The 16,233-nt window shown below is 51.3% G+C and overlaps 1 protein-coding gene across 2 annotated transcripts in view; it reads left to right on the top strand.

Annotated features, from left to right (window-relative positions):
* LOC144799656 (zinc finger protein 10-like) overlaps positions 1-16,233 on the top strand; it is a 292,331-nt gene that overhangs the window by 39,853 nt on the left and 236,245 nt on the right. For both annotated transcript variants that reach the window (XM_078671110.1, XM_078671112.1), the window contains exon 2: positions 10,277-10,403. In XM_078671110.1, the coding sequence (XP_078527236.1) occupies positions 10,277-10,403 (127 nt within the window). The remainder of the gene's footprint in view (positions 1-10,276; positions 10,404-16,233) is intronic.

Raw genomic sequence — 16,233 nt, forward strand, 5'->3', positions numbered from 1 at the left:
AAGCGCTCCAGGGCATATGCTGGGTCTCCCCTGTCTCCATACCACCATTCATTGAGTACCAGTAGCTGGGAGGCCTGATAATAAGATAATAGGTCCGACGTGGCCAAACCACCACAGTACGTGGACAGGAAGCATGTCCGCAACGCCACCCTGGCCGCACCCACAGGAAACGGCCCAAAACGGAGTTGACCTGCCGAAATCACTTGGGGTTAATCGGATGTGGGTAGCTCTGCAGCTGGTATAAAAGGCGCGGGAGCGCAACCATTTTGAAGATCGCGGACCTACCGGCGATAGTCAGGGGCATCCGGGACCACGTCTTCACATCCGTCTGGACCCTCTCCCATACTGGCACTATATTACGTTCCCAAGCAATATCCACAGATTCGGTGAGGAACACCCCCAGGTACTTCAAACCCCCGACCGCTACCTGCAACGCTGAAGCCCAGGGGTCCGCTGCGGTCCCGCCACCCAGCACCCACAGAGTGGACTTGCGTGGATTCAGATAGAGGCCCGACACCTCCCCAAACACACGCATAATTTCCAAGACTCGGGCCCCGATCTGTGTAAATCAGTGAGAAAGAAGAGGACATCATCTGCATATAATGCAATTCTATCAGTGAGGTTTCCACTCCACTCGAAGCCCCGCATCTGTGCGTCAATGCGCACCCAAGAGGCCAGAGGCTCCATAGCCAGCGCAAATAAGTATGGGGAGAGCGGACACCCTTGTCGAGTCCCCCGGCCAATCGGAAACTCTCTCGAGACCGCTCCGGAGACCCGCACCGAAGCGGTGATATCCGTATATAGTAATTTGATGTAGGAAATAAACACCGGGCCCAAATTGAGACGGGGCAGGAGCACAAATAGATACGTCCAACTAACTGAGTCAAAAGCCCTATCGATGTCCGCCAGCAGCAGAGCCGCCTGCCTCCCCGTGGCTCCCATGGCATCGACCGCCGCCTGCGCCCGCCGGATGTTGTGCCGCGTCGCCCTATGTGGCATGAAGCCGGCCTGGTCGGGGTGGACCAAATCCGTCACATATGGGAGTAGCCGGTTCGCCAACCCCTTAGCCAGTATTTTCGCCTCTATGTTGAGCAGAGATATCGGGCGATAAGAGTCATGTCTGTCCGGGGGTCTGCCCGGCTTTTGAAAGACTACCACTTCTGCATGGCGCCAGTCAGGTGGCAACCTACCCCGTGTTCGCGCAGCTTCTAATGCATTCCGGTAGTGGGACCCCAATTGGAGCTGGAATTCACTCGGGAAGCCACTTGGCCCAGGTGCCTTCCCGGTGTTAAGCTGTCCCAGTGCGTCTCCTAACTCCTCCGCTGTAAGGGGAAGGTCCAGTGTTGTTTTGGTCTCGTCCGAGACCGCCCTTGGCGGTAAGTCATCGACAAATTTAGCGACTTCACCCACCGAAAGACTATCCTGCGGAGCATATTGCGCCGTAAAGTAGCGGGCGAAACTCGCTGCCAGTTCAACTGGGTTGGTAATCGCCACTCCGTCCTCAGTAGTGAGGCCCGGGAGCGTAATCGGCTGGATCGTACGCTGACACAGCTATCCCCCCACTGATATACTCTACTCCGCGTGGCCAGCCACGCTTGCCTAGCCTCATCGAGTAGCACAGAAGCATAGGACTGTTGCGCCTGCAGAAGCAACCTCACTACAGTCTCATCGCCCCCTCCCCGGCACCGCAGTTCCAAGGATTCCACGCGCGCGGCTGCCTCAGTGATAGCCACCCGGCGTCGCCGACGGGCCGCCGCGCACAATGCAATGTCCACGCCCCGTATGGTGGGCTTCATCGCCTCCCAAACAACTACAGCGTCTATGTCATTCACCAGATTTTCCTGCCAGTAATGGGCGATCGCACCCCGTAGATGCCGGGTGTAGTCGGGCTGCTGAAGTTGCCACGAGGACATCCTCCATCGGAACGGCTGCAGTTTCCTAAGCAGGTCGACTTTGACCACCACTGGGGAGTGGTCCGACAACCCTCTCGGCAAAATCCCCGCCTCCTGCACCCTATTCAGGTACACACTGGGCATAAATACATAATCCAGTCTCGAGAAGGAGCCATGCACCGCAGAAACATACGTGTACTCTAGCACCTTGGGATGCATATGTCGCCACACATCCACCCAGCCCATCCCCTCCACCATCGCATTCAATCGGGCAGGGGGGGTAGCCGTCAGCAACCCCTGCAGTCGTTGACGGTCCATACATACATCCATCACTTCGTTCCAATCACCTCCCAACACTGCCATGGACTCTGGGATGTCCTCCCATACCGCAAACAGCTTCTCAGACAAAGACCACTGCAGGGGGGGGAGGGGCGTAGACACTACCAAAGACCACTGGTTCAGTACCCACCATACCTTTGATGAAAATGTATCGACCCTGAGGATCCGCCCATTGTCGTTCATGAACGTAGGCCAACCGGCGATGCACCAAGACAGCAACCCCTCTGGAACCCCTAGCAAACCCGGCATGAAAGACTTGTTGGTAGCCAAACCTCTGTAAACTAAGCACTTTTGTACCCATCATGTGCGTTTCTTGCAATAATAACACATCAGCAGCTTCCCTCTTACCCCATCGCAAAATCGCCCCTCGTTTGATCTTATCGAGCATCCCCCTGACATTCCAGGTGACCACCCGCATGGACTCACTGGGGAGCCCTGGAGGCGCTTCAACCATAATCAAGTGGGACCAGCCAAGTAGGCCCCTTGCGCCACACCCACGCACCCAGCACCGACATCAATATATCAGAAACACTCACGTGCAGTCCCCCCCCCTACCCCCAGTCCCCCCCGCAACAACAACCCCCCCGCCCGCCTTTACCCAACCCAGCCCCAACTTTCCCCCCCACCCTCCCCCCCTTCCACCCCGCACCCCCCCCTATACCTCATAGAACTCTGAAGTACCTGTCGCGACATGGGCACCCTCGGGCCCAGAACAGAGGACCCAAGGCCAACCATGCCAATGGATCCCAACCCCCTGGCAAACAGTTGAAACATCCCCCCCCCCCCCCAGTCAGCTCCCACTCTAGTAGGAGGTTGGTAGCCCCTAGTGAGCGGCCACCCGAACTCCACCCCGCAATCCCACACATGTGCCAGATACCATTCAAAATCAGCAACAGTGGCCGTAGCTATGCATCAAAGCAAAGAAACCCGGCCAAGCGACTCCCCTCAGCAGGAGCCTGTGACAGCATCTGAGAAGTACATTTCTCCCCAGGCCCTCAATGGTCTTTTCCAGAATGATCAGAGTCAACGGTCCCACCAACTTGTATCCCACTGACTGAAGCGGATCGCTTCCGCGATCTGGATCTCCGGTTCCTCCTGTTCCGAGCAGGCTGGTCTCCCCGTTCCTGCGACAATCCTCTCGAATGGCCTGGGTTCAGTCCCGGCTGGGCATGCGGCCTGATCCTCACCGTTTCATCTGTCCATTTAAAGACGTCCTCTGGAGTGTCGAAGAAGAGTGTTCGCGACTGGAAGATCACCCGCAGGCGGGCCGGATATAGCAAGGAATATTGAATTTTCAGACCTCGCAGTTTCGCCTTGGCGGCTATAAAGGAATGGCGCTGTTGCTGCACGAACCTGGTGTAATCGGGGAAAATCATGATTTTTTGATTCTCGAACGAGATGGAATCCCTGGTCCTCGCTTCCCGCAAGATGGCGTCCCTATCGTGGTAATTCAAAAGTCTAGCAATTACCGGTCTGGGCCGCTCGCCCTCCGGTGGCCTCTGTGTCAGGGCTCGATGTGCACGCTCAATGACAAAGCAATTGGAGAGAACCCCCGGGGGTAGCCAGCCCTCCAGCCACTGGGATAGAAACTGTTCCATGTTCCCTTTCTCACACCTCTCCAGAAAGCCAACGAAGCGGAGGTTGTTTCTGCGTGCGCGCCCTTCGGCATCTTCCACCCGTAGCGCAAGGCCCCTTTGAATGTTTTCCATCGCCGCCATTTTCTGCTTCAGGGACCCGACGTCGTCCTCCACTACCGAAATTCTGGATTCCGCCTCTGTAATTCGTGCCACTGCATTCCGTAGGTCTTGTCGCAGCAGGGTTACATCTGCACCCACCGCACCAATTTTGGCATCCAGCATGTCCCTGGACTGGGTGATCGCTGCCATAAGCGCCGCGTTGTCCAGCCCGGTTCCATGCCCTCCTCCGGATGGCCCGGGCCCCCCACTGGGTCCTGTAAATTTGTCAATGGTCCCTTGTTTGGAGGGACCACCGCCTCCTCTGGTCATGGCAGCAGCCTACCTCGGGGCCGCTTATGATACGGGTAGCAGTACCAACACAGATTCCCTGCCCTGCAGTAGCGTCCAATCTAGGCCAACCCAGCGTTTCTTCTACCTCGGGGTGCAGACGTCCTCACCGCTGCTCCCACCGGTACTGGTGTGGCTCCCCGGTCGAAGTCAGATATCGTGCCTCCTACTAGTCTTAATTAGGCCCCGGGATCACCACCCACCTCGTCGGCGGCCTCGTGGTCCACAGCCTCGTGGGCAACCTGCCTCCAAACGTCCAACACCAATCTGCCGGGCGCTGTGGGTCCCATTCACTCCCGCGGCCGTCGAACCATAACCAGCCACTGATAACGCCGATATTGGGGCCCCAAAGGAGTCACTCACAGTACGTTGGCCACCTCCGGGCAGCGCCAGGTACAGGCACGATCCACACAGGTCCGTCCGGCCATACGCCAGCCCACCGCCAGAGGAAGTCCAGCAGCGTGGGCTCTGTCGTCCGGGCAAGGCCACACACCAAGGGTCTCAGCTCCCCAGGCCCCGCCGCGTTTCAGCTGCGGCCGAGAACAGACACCGACCCCAAGTGGCGGGGACCACCAAACTCGAGGCCCCGGCTGCACAGGAGCAATGTAGGCCGCTGCTCCCTCTGGGTGCCCTCCGTGCTCCGATCACCAATTCCCCACCGGTGGGTCAATTGGGGGTTTTGCCTGTCACTCCTCCGTCTCCACGAGGTTCTAGGCCCAGGGAAATTGGCAACTCGGCCGGCCCACTTATAGACCTCCCGGGCCAGGGGACGCCAAAATCGAGGCCCCGGCTTCGCCGCCCCGCACTAGGCCTCACGCCACCTCCGGCGTCCCAGCCGCACCGATCAGTCCAGGAGCGCCGCTTTCCGCACCGGGGGACTCCCGACACCTTCGGCCACACTCGCCCCCCAAGTGGTTTGCAGTTCGGGCTCGGGGGCCAGGATAACAGGTCTGATTTGGATCGGGCCGGTGGGAGCTCTAGAAAGCTGCAACCGCCATCGTCGCCCGCTAAGCCACGCCAATAATTGCAAGTTTTAGTGAATTCTTTGTTGCTTTGCTTGCAGATTCAAACCAAACCTTGATCTCTGATGTGTCATATTAGTAATAGTTCCCTCTTTATAAAATATCTTTTGGAGTTCATCAAACACCTGGTTATGGACCGATAAAATAGGTATTCTAGCTGGGTCTATCCCCTCATACTGTCAAAGGAGGCAGCAAACTGTTTATTGAGTTCATAATAGACTTCTGGGCTTGCCATAACTTTGGGCTATTTAACAGTGCGACGATACTGGAGGTGTAAAGACAGCCGTATGCAGGGCAATGTACCCTTGTCCCAAGGGCTGTCCAGCAAATGTCACCTCAAGTTAGTTATGTTAACTATCAGACCTTACATTAATATGCATATCAGCTAGTAATGGCCACATTCTCACATCAGTTAATACCTAATCAATACACTTGCGCATATACCTCTCTTAAATATAGATGCACGCAGAGGGTCAGAGATGGTACAACCATTAAGGGCTCTCAGACCTCTACTAGTAACCAGCGAGACTACTTGTAGTGCACAGGAAGTAAAAACATTTCTTGGGGGTGCTAACAGTTTTGGAATTCCCCAGTGCTCATCCTCTACTGTGGTCTCTGTTAAAAAGGAGCAGGCTTCCAAAGGAGTATGGAAATCTCCCGCTACCATTATTCTTGTATCGGAGGGTAAAACATCCAATACAGTATCTAATAATGCTAAAGTAGTGGATGTATCGTTATGCTTTACTGATCTAACATAGATGTTAAATATTGCCAGAGAGGAACGAGATGGTAGAGTGACTAGAGTCCCCATTAGGTCTCGTCAGTCTATTTCCAAGGGAGTTAAAGTGCTAAAACACCCATTCTTTATCAAGGTTAAAAGCCCTCCACTAGCTCTGCCAAAGTACAATGCAGGTTTAGCGTCTACTCTAAGGGATGTATAACCATCTGTGTAGAGGCTCTCTGTAGCCCATGTCTTCTGTAACAGACCTACATCAAAACTTGTGATCTACCTTAACCAGTCCTGATCACAGAGCTTTAGGTTTATATCAGCTAAATTCCAGGACAGTAAATTTAAGCTCGAGAGAATATCTGAGCCATCAGCTATGTTGGTGTTAGAGTTAAGCCCTGAGAGACTTTGTGCTCTTGTATGTTCATCAGGGGGTTGTAAAGTATTGCAATGATCTTTATCATATGTTTCTGGTAAGCTTTAGGCCTTATCTCGCGTAGCATCCTTATTATAATTAGTACCTGGCGGCGATACCTCATCTACATGATTTATACCACAGTTAACCGTTACATCCCATGTTGCCCCGAGTCTCTTACGACCCGTACTGTTACTTGGGCGCATATGCCTTTTGTACAGTCAATCTGGTGCATTCATGGGAGATAACAAAGCAGGAGAATGAGAACTAGAAATATTAAAATCATCAGTTGCATGGGCAAAACCCTCATCCTGTTGGCCAGTCAGTTCCCTTAATAGTGGGGAGAATGCTTCTAGTTGAATTCCTGTTCGTTTTTTCCCGGCACAGTCACAGGTACGTAATTCAAAATTGATTACATTTTCAGTCTGAACATTGAAGCGTAGGACAACATGAATGTGATCATACTGTGAGGATGGAGTTGTGCGCCTTTTTGCAAATACAATATCAGATCTTATTATGATTAGGCAGTTCCGCTTCTGTCTTAGCCAATAGATCACCTTATTGATCAGTGCCTCAGTATCCTCCTTATCATCTTTGTTCAGTTTGGGAACCTGTACCATGTATATGGACCTATTGGATTTTTGTTTTTCCCTAGATAGTTGAGGATCAAACTTCAAGGGAAAGATCCTTGTAGGTGGGTATGGGGCAGAGCCAGTAAACATAGTATGAGGGGAGGCAACCCCATGAGAGACAAAGTGATGTGGTGGTATTCTGGTGTGCAACTTACTCACTGACATCTGGTTGGTGGGGGATACGTAAAAACAGGTTTGGGTGCCACACCTGAAGGAGGTCATTCCCTATGCCAATTCTGTTTTACAGACATTAAATAAGTGTTGTTATTAAGGGTACTAGGACCTGTAGGGTCAGTAAGTTCTTCAGTGCAACATTTCTCCAAGCCTCTTATAATGGAAACAGGAACCTACTCTGTATCCCTGGCCACCCCAGATGGAGGAGTCTCCCCATTGTGTGACTTTCCGGAGCTCCTACAGCTGCAACAACAATTACATGAGAGCTTAGATTTAAGAGTCAGTACATTCGATTATAGTAACCCAAGTTGAATGCAAAGGTCATTCATTTTACCATGCAACAGGTCATTGTCCACTAGATTGCTCATCATAACTGTATGTACACTTTGCAACTTTTGCGAGGAGACAGTGGGGGGGAATGTCCTGTTGTGACACTTCCGATGATTTAACTCCTGCCGGATCATCCATTGGTTGAATAGGGTCGAATCGTTTAAAACAGGGCACATTCGGGATCACTGTAATTGTTGGATAAAGAGAGCAAGAGGTCTTATTAGAATGATCCACAGTGTTAATATCAGCAGGCTGAGGTAAAGCAGGGGCCTGATCTAAAACAGGAGCACGGCCAATACCTTGGCTTTCCGGCTCCTTTGCTCGGGGTGCACGTGATGTACAAGGGCTCTTAACCAAGGTCGAATCTAAAGTCTATCAAAAGACTCTAGGGGCACTTGATGCCTTGAACATAGCTGGAACTTTCACAATTTTTTCCTTACCCCTAGGATTACTTGATGTAAGCAGCTGCTAGACCTCACCAATTAACGTATCAATGTCTGCTAATTTGGTTTGATCAAGAGCAGTAGCCCCTGTTCTGACCCCATGCTTGGCTGGACCTGATTTCTTTAATTTATTTATGTTGTGATCATGATTTGCAACATCCCCTACTTTACGCTTTACCATTGTTAAGCCCAGATGGCCAGGACAGGTTTAAAATTGTCAGAACCGTGACACACACTATCTTCAATGGTGCTTATCAATCCTTGCGCTGAAGTGTTCAGAGGGGTGGCCCAGCCTCTTCCGGGTGCAGATGGGCCCGCCCGTGGCCATGGCTTTGCCCTGGTATGGCCCAGACTCGCCCGTGCGCGTCCTTCACTGCGGGAGGTCCCTGGACTTAAATGCGCCTCCAGGCACGAAGGAACTGCGTGGTTGGTGGCACGCCGGCCGTAAAGTGACCTGGGGATTGTAGTTTCCCCCACCAATGACCAGGAACAGCACCAGCCCTGCAGGAGGCCCCCAGCCTAAATGCACCTCCAGGCGCATAGGAATTGTGTGGTTGGCGACACGCCAGCCGCAAAGTGACCTGGGGATTGTAGTTTTCCCCACCAATGACCAGGAACCGCACAACGGAACGCCACGCTGCGGGAGGCCCCCAGCCTTAAATACATCTTCAGGCATGTAGGAACTGCGTGGTTGGTGGCAACGCCGGCCGCAAAGTGACCTGGGTATTGTAGTTTTCCCCACCAATGACCAGGAACAGCAAAACGAACCTCTGCGCTGCAGGAGGCATCCCGACCTTATATGCCCCGCCAGGCACGTAGGAACTGCGTGGTTGGCGGCACGCCGGCCACAACGTGGCCTGGGTATTGTAGTTTAGCCCACCAATGACAAGGAACAGCAAAACGAACCCCTGCACTGCAGGAGGCCCCCGGCCTTATATGCACCTCCAGGCACGTAGGAACTGCGTGGTTGGCAGCACGCCGGCCACAAAGTGGCCTGGGTATTGTAGTTCCCCCACCAATGACCAGGAACAGCAAAACGAACCCATGCGCTGCAGGAGGCCCCCGACCTTCTATGCACCTCCAGGCACATAGGAACTGCGTGGTTGGTGGCACGCCTGCCACAAAGTGACCTGGGGATTGTAGTTTCCCCCACCGATGACCAGGAACAGCAAAATGGAACCCCAACGCTGCGGGAGGCCCCCGGCCTTAAATACATCTCCAGGCACGTAGGAGCTGCGTGGTTGGCGGCACGCCGGCCGCAAAGTGATCTGGGGATTGTAGTTTCCCCCCACTGATTACCAGAAACAGCAAAACAGACCTCCGTGCTGCGGGAGGCCCCCGGCCTTATTTGCACCTCCAGGCGCCTAGGAACTGCGTGGTTGGTGGCACACCGGCCGCAAAGTGACCTGGGGATTGTAGTTTCCTCCACTGATGACCAGAAACAGAAAAACAAACCCCTGCGCAGCGGGAAGCCCCCGGTCTTAAAAGCGCCTCCAGGTGCCTAGGAACTACGTGGTTGGTGGCACACCGGCCGCAAAGTGACCTGGGGATTGTAGTTTCCTCCACTGATGACCAGGAACAGCTAAACGGACCCCAATGCTGCGGGAGGCCGCCGGCCTTAAATACGCCTCCAGGCACGTAGGAACTGCGTGGTTGACATGATGCCGGCTGCAAAGTGACCTGGGGAATGTAGTTTCCCCCACCAATGACCAGGAACAGCAAAACGGACCCCCCGCTGCGGGAGGCCCCCAGCCTGAAATGCACCACCAGGCATGTTAGAACTCTGTGGTTGGAGGCACGCCTGCTGCAAAGTGACCTGGGGATTGTAGTTTCCCCCACCGATGATCAGGAACAGCAAAACGGAACCCCGCGCTGCAGGAGGCCCCTGGCCTTAAATGCGCCTCAAGGCGCGTTGGACCTCCGCGGTTGGAGGCACGCCGGCTGCAAAGTGACCTGCGGATTGTTGTTTCCCCACCGATGACCAGGAACAGCAAAACAGACCTCCGCGCTGCAGGTAGCCCCCTGGCCTGAAATGCGCCTCCAGGCGCCTAGGTACTGCGTGGTTGGCGGCACGCCTGCCGCGAAGTGACCTAGGGATTGTAGCTTCCCCCACCAATGACCAGGAACAGCAAAACGGACCCCACTATATTATTAGGGTAAGAATTGTTGGTAAACTAAAGTTTTACCTTGCTCAACACAAATAAAATATTGTATTTCTCAATGTGATACAGAATCTTATTATATTGCTGAGCAAGTGATGCAATGCTTTCTTTTCAAGACACACGGTATCCTTCATGATGCATCTGCCTATTTCTCTGAAGAAGAATGGAAGCTTTTAAATGACTGGCAGAAGGAGCTTTATAGGAATGTGATGAAGGAGATTCACCATGCACTCATGTCACTGGGTAAGTTTACATTGTCTGTGTCACTTGTGATTTGCAGTTGAACAGCCGAAAGATGACTTGCTTATTTCAGAATTATTTCCTGAATGCATTTTAATCTTCTGCTTTAAACCTGTCTAGTCAGGTATGGATCTGTCTAGCACTTATCTTCCAAATACTATTAATGTGTTTATGCACTGGTAGGATGTGCATCAAAGGATATCACATCATGCAATCAGTGTTCCAGATAAGGTTTTGAAGTAGGTGTGAGTAGTTGGCCTGACATATGGTGTCCACTAGTTCTAGTGGGCACCTTGCACCAGTCCAAACAACCCTTATTGATGATAGGTTTAAGACAACCTTTATTGAAAGATATCCTAGTGGTAGCTATGGAGAGCAGCCTTCAGGCTAAATCTTAAAGGAGTTAAAGCAGCTTGGTTTACCAGATTATAACCTCTTGAACGACCAAATGAAAGGAGAACCACTCAAGGTATATATAAAATATATGTATTTATTTCTAAACACACTCTACTAACCTCTTTATGAGATTTGAGAACAAGATACACAATGTCAACACAATAGAACTTCGGTAAATAGCACAATATAAAATGGGCCCCAGGTTGAGACCAAATCATATATTAAGAAAGTGGTACACGAACCACTACTTGACTAGACACAGTGCCTAGAGCCTGTAGAATCGCTGGGACTCCAAGGAACCACCCAAGGTAGTGACACAGGGGACCCACGGGGGTTATGTGCAGTGTGAGAACACAGCTGAGAGCTTCGCTAGCTTCTATGGGTAAAGTCGCGGTTGGCATTTTAAAGTTAAAAGACACTTAGGAGAGGACTCTGAGCAAACCCCTTTAGACTTGGGGGGTTCTAGGGCCAACACCCACGGGAGCACCGGAGTACTCGAGTTACCTCACCCAGGGAGGCCGAGTGCATAGGTGTCAAATGGTGTTAGGTTGCGTCGTCGTTTTCAATGGCGATCTGCTGCTAAGTGCTGCTGCCGGGAAGAAGGAAAGTGTCCGGAGGGATTCAAGCCTGGATCGAAGATGTGAAGAACCTGAAAGCAGAAGGGACAGGCTCTGGGTCACTTGCCAATGATCATGGTCGCGATAGACGAATGCCCACCGATGTCGGGTGCTTCAGGTGCGAAGAGGTGAAGCTTGACTCTGCAGCCACGGAGACCAGGAGACGTCTACAACGACCAGGATCCGGATTCCATCTGTCCCACGAAGGATGTCGAGTGCTGGGGTGTCGGAGCTCGGATTGAATACAACATGCCTTGACAACAGCAACCCACGCATGAAGAGAAAAGATGCTTAGGTGCGGGCTAGCAAGGTCTTGGGGACTCAGCAACAATGGAGAGTAAGGGCACGTCTGGAGCAACCAGGGAAGCCGAATCAAAGTTACAGTTGCCTTCACAGGGACCCACCAGTCGACGGACCAGGGATCGCGAAGGGACCTCAAGAGAAAACACAAAGGGCCAGCTCACGTAACACTCATGGAGTGTAGGCCGGCAATCTTCGGTGGAATTGCTGCTTGGGGTCAGGGCTATAAGTAACCCAAAGCTCAGCCTCAGAGGGCGTCTCAAAGCTGATGCTTCTACAAATGGTCGCGGTGTCCAGGGGTGCGGGTTGCACATTCTCCACGGGGAATATAGGCCTCAGACTTGCTGAGTGTACAGATCGACCTCAGAGACCGCAGGAATTCATCTCCTGTGTTGCAAAATTCTTCGGAGTCTTCAGGAGCTTTGGAGATGCAAACCGGACAGATGCGTCTTTGGTGCCTGCCAAGCAGGGGAATAACTCCTTTACTCCAAGGGAGATTCTTCAGTTATCTAGTGCCTTGTAGATCGTCGAAGTTCCAGGATTATGTATCAGTTTCGTCCAGGTAAATCTACAGTCTTGTAGTCAGGGGTTCCTACTTTATACACAAGGAAGGGGTGGGACAAACTCTGGGGACCCACCCATGGGAGGTTCAGGATAGAGGGGTGGCTACACCCATTTCCTCTGTCCAGTTTCGCGCTAGAGCAGGGGCTGGTAGCCGCTGCAACCGGTTTGAGCTGGACTACGCACAGGGACACCAAATGTGCCCCCAATGTAGACATCAAAGCACTCTTGGAGTGCACCCACCCAGCCCCAATACACTAAAGCCTGTCTGGGAGGTGGTTACACCTCCCTGTGACAGGAAACCTATTGTCCAGGCCTCTCCTGCTGGAGTTTCGTCCAGCAGTAGGAGGCCAGACTTGTGTCTGTGGCTGCAGCATCCATTTTGTGATGCCAGGGTTCTGTAAAGCTGGTACCGGGTGTACTGGTGAGGTCCCCTTTCTCCCTCTATGAGGGTGGAATCATACCTCCCCCCGCCAGGACTGACGGGGAGGTATGATTGCAAGGTGTTTGACATCACACATGACATGTTTCCTTGCAGCCATTTCAAAATTAGCATTTACCGCGAGGTTATAATGCACTTAAGAGTATATGGTCTGGCTACATCACAGAACCACCCTGGATAATAGATTCAGAAGGCTGCAGAGGGGCCCTGCTCATGCATGGGCACCCTCTCCCACAAAACCCAGCACCCAGCCATCAGGATTGATAAGGCCTGACATAGGGGTTACTGATAGGTTTATATGTGCAGTGATATAAGGTAGATATAGGGAACCTATATCTAAGTAAGGGGTGCATACACCACCTTACACAGGCTGCTGTAGCAGACCTGTTGTGTCATTTTGAGTGGTCTCTCAGGGGTGGCATAATGCATGCTGCCGCCCTTGAGAGGCCTCTGGGGCACCTATGCCCTGGTATATAGGATACCATATACTAGGGACTTATAAGGGTACCCCAGAATCCAATCTGTGGTGCATCTAAAGTACATGCAATCATTTTAGAGAGGAAGCTGCTAGGCTGGGATCCTGGATAACAGGGCCCCAGCCAGACTAAAGTTGAAAAACAGTGGCACATCAGCTAAAAGTGGGGGTAACTATAAGAAGCAGATCCTACTCTCTTACAGTAGCGTCAATGTACTCCTTCCTTTTTGGAAGTTAGGACTACATTTATTTTTTGGGACAAAAATGTAATTCTCCTTCATACATAGAGTATTTTATTTGGGACATATTTTTAACCATTGTGTTTATTTTATTTAGTTAGTGTGGGGAAATGTAGACTATGGTGTGGAAGTGTTTCATTACCGTGTAATATACTACCAAGCCCTTAAGGAGCAGCCGAGTTTCATTTGTTAAACCTTAGCTCAACCCTTGGTAGCTGTGGCTCTGAGCAGTCAGGCTCACGCAAAGGAACAAGTGTTGAGCATATAATTGGCACCAAAACAATTAAGAAATACACTGGACACTCACGAAATGTGACACCAATTTATACAAATAGATTAGATTTTTATGTAAAACTTGATACCAAAATAATAAAGATCCACCGGAGAGTTCCCAAGATACAGAATGTAGTATAAGGTCTATAATGTATGTAGAGTAAGGTATAGTAAATTATCACTTTTTACTCAATTGCAAAAAAAAATCATCAAATGTAACACACATTTTCAAGAAAAACGTTGGTAAGTATAGATACTATAGGTGGCCAACTCTGGCAGGTAGCTAGTCAGGGAGTCCAGCAAGGCCCACAGAAACTATCTTTCCAAGAAAAGCAGTCTTCAGTTCAGTCCGCACATCAGTAGATCCTTGCCATTGACTTCTATGGGGTGGTTCTGATGCAAAGGATACAGGATGCTGAAGATGTTGTGCAGTCGACGGGTTCTTTCTGGGGCTACTCCTCGGTCCATGGGCTTGGTGAGGTCCCCCGACCATGACAGCACTGCATGGCAGCCTGCCACGCCATCTGCTCAGTGAAGACACTCCGGTATCAGCTGAAAAGAAAATGGTCCCATCTTAAGATGCAGCAGGAAGCCTCTGAAAACATCCCCATCATCTTCGGAGAACAGGCCCAGCTCGACATCAAAGAAGATGAGAACACCTTCGGGCATTCTACACCATCAGTCATTGGCCAGTCCAAAGGTGGCTTTTTCCTCTGATTTAGACCAGGAGGAATACAATTGATAAGTTCTACTCACCTTGAAAACCTCTGGCCCTTGAATATAGAGCTCTACAAGGATTGAAAGAATGGTTGGAACTAATACACAGACCAAGCCTCCAAGAAGGCCTCAGGCAGTGGCAGGGCACGCCCCCCCATGAAATCTGGCATCAAAATCTCCAACCACTACACAGAAATCGGGGCCTCCGCCGCCTTCGGACTCCATTCTCTACCAACCAAAGGCTTTGGAGACAATGTTGCTCCTAGCTTTTGTCCTCTACTGTGTTCGGCTGTCGGGCGATAAGATAATCCACAAGCTTCGAGCACCTTCGAAGTTGAAACCATATTTCAATGCCATCAGGAAGGCCAACTTCTATCCCAAGCTGTGGGAAAAATCTCAAGAGTGTTCTCTCCAACATCACCTTTGGAGACTTTGCCTCAGAACAGGAAATTAACTTTTCAGAAACAATTGGCTGGACAAGGGCATCAGCCCTCTCCCTTACTTTGCACCTCCACTTCCTTCTCTACCATAAACACCTCATCCTATGTCACCACTTTTATTGCCTCCACACTTACTCGAGGTGTCCACCACTCCTCCTACGGGGAAGGAAGCCCCTTCAGCCCTGCTGACCCATATGAGGCACCATTCGACCCAGAGCCCACAGATGACATGTAACACTACTACGATGTTGAATCCCATGTTGAAGGGCTAAAATCAGCCCCCAACACCTTTTAAAGAGCTAGGCCGGGGCGTTCACACCATTGGTCAAAATAATAAAATAAAAGCCTTTTCCCAATGACCTGGCCTACTTCAAGTGTCATGTCCCACCGGACTCTATATTTGTCCATACAGCTTCAAGTAGGCTTCCACACAGTCTAATGGTGATGCTACCACACTCGCTATAACAGGGTAGCGGTAGGAGCTACTACCCACTGGAAGGTAGTCAACTCCGTTGGCCCCATTTGATGATATGTCAGGGCTCAGTAGGAAGATGTAGTCAAGCCTTTAACCAAGTAATTTAACAAGATGGTGGAGAAGATAGTTGCAGTGGGAAAACTATCTGCAATGCCATCTTCGGGTGCACCCTTGCTGTCGCGGACAAACAATCTCTAGGGGTCAACACCAGAGACCTCATCAGATGACATGTCTGACTCTGTATTTCAGGTTTCAAGCCAGAAGTCCAGCAACATCTGCTCAACCTGCCTTTTGATGGAGAACAACAGTCAGCCCAATGCTTGATCGGATGTTAGAACAAGCATTAGAAATGCAATAGGTCTCGCATTTTTTTGAGTAAGAGCTATTGGCATAGCTCAACAGCTACCAGGCAGAAATTGCCACATTGCTGGTGCCGAACAAAGCATTGCTCCGTGAAACAGCCTGAAAGCCTAAAACAATGTTGATAGCCTAGAAAATAAAAAGGCAGATCAGGATGACCAGGAAAAACCACGGACGATGGCCAACGCAAGCAAACAATGAGTGAAATCGTCTGGGCGTGACCCAAGCACGCAAAGGCGGGAGACTCGAACCCAATGCACCAATAAAAGCCCCTTATTTCTAAATGACACATGAACGAACAAATGGCAATTCATGGGCATGCCAAAAGCCGATAGAGGAGATAATAACAGGTCTTGCAGACTGCGCATGCGCGCTGCCTAGGCTCAACCTAAAAAGGGAGGCTCTACTTTTCATAAAACAAATGGCTCTGTGGAGGTTGGACTTCTGCCGGCCCCTGTGTAGGGTGGACTTCTGCCTGCCCCTGTGTAGGGTGGACTTCTGCCTGCCCCTGTGTAGGGTGGACTTCTGCCTGCCCCTG

Source organism: Lissotriton helveticus, chromosome 12 (assembly GCF_964261635.1).
Source record: "Lissotriton helveticus chromosome 12, aLisHel1.1, whole genome shotgun sequence".
NCBI lineage: Eukaryota > Metazoa > Chordata > Amphibia > Caudata > Salamandridae > Lissotriton > Lissotriton helveticus.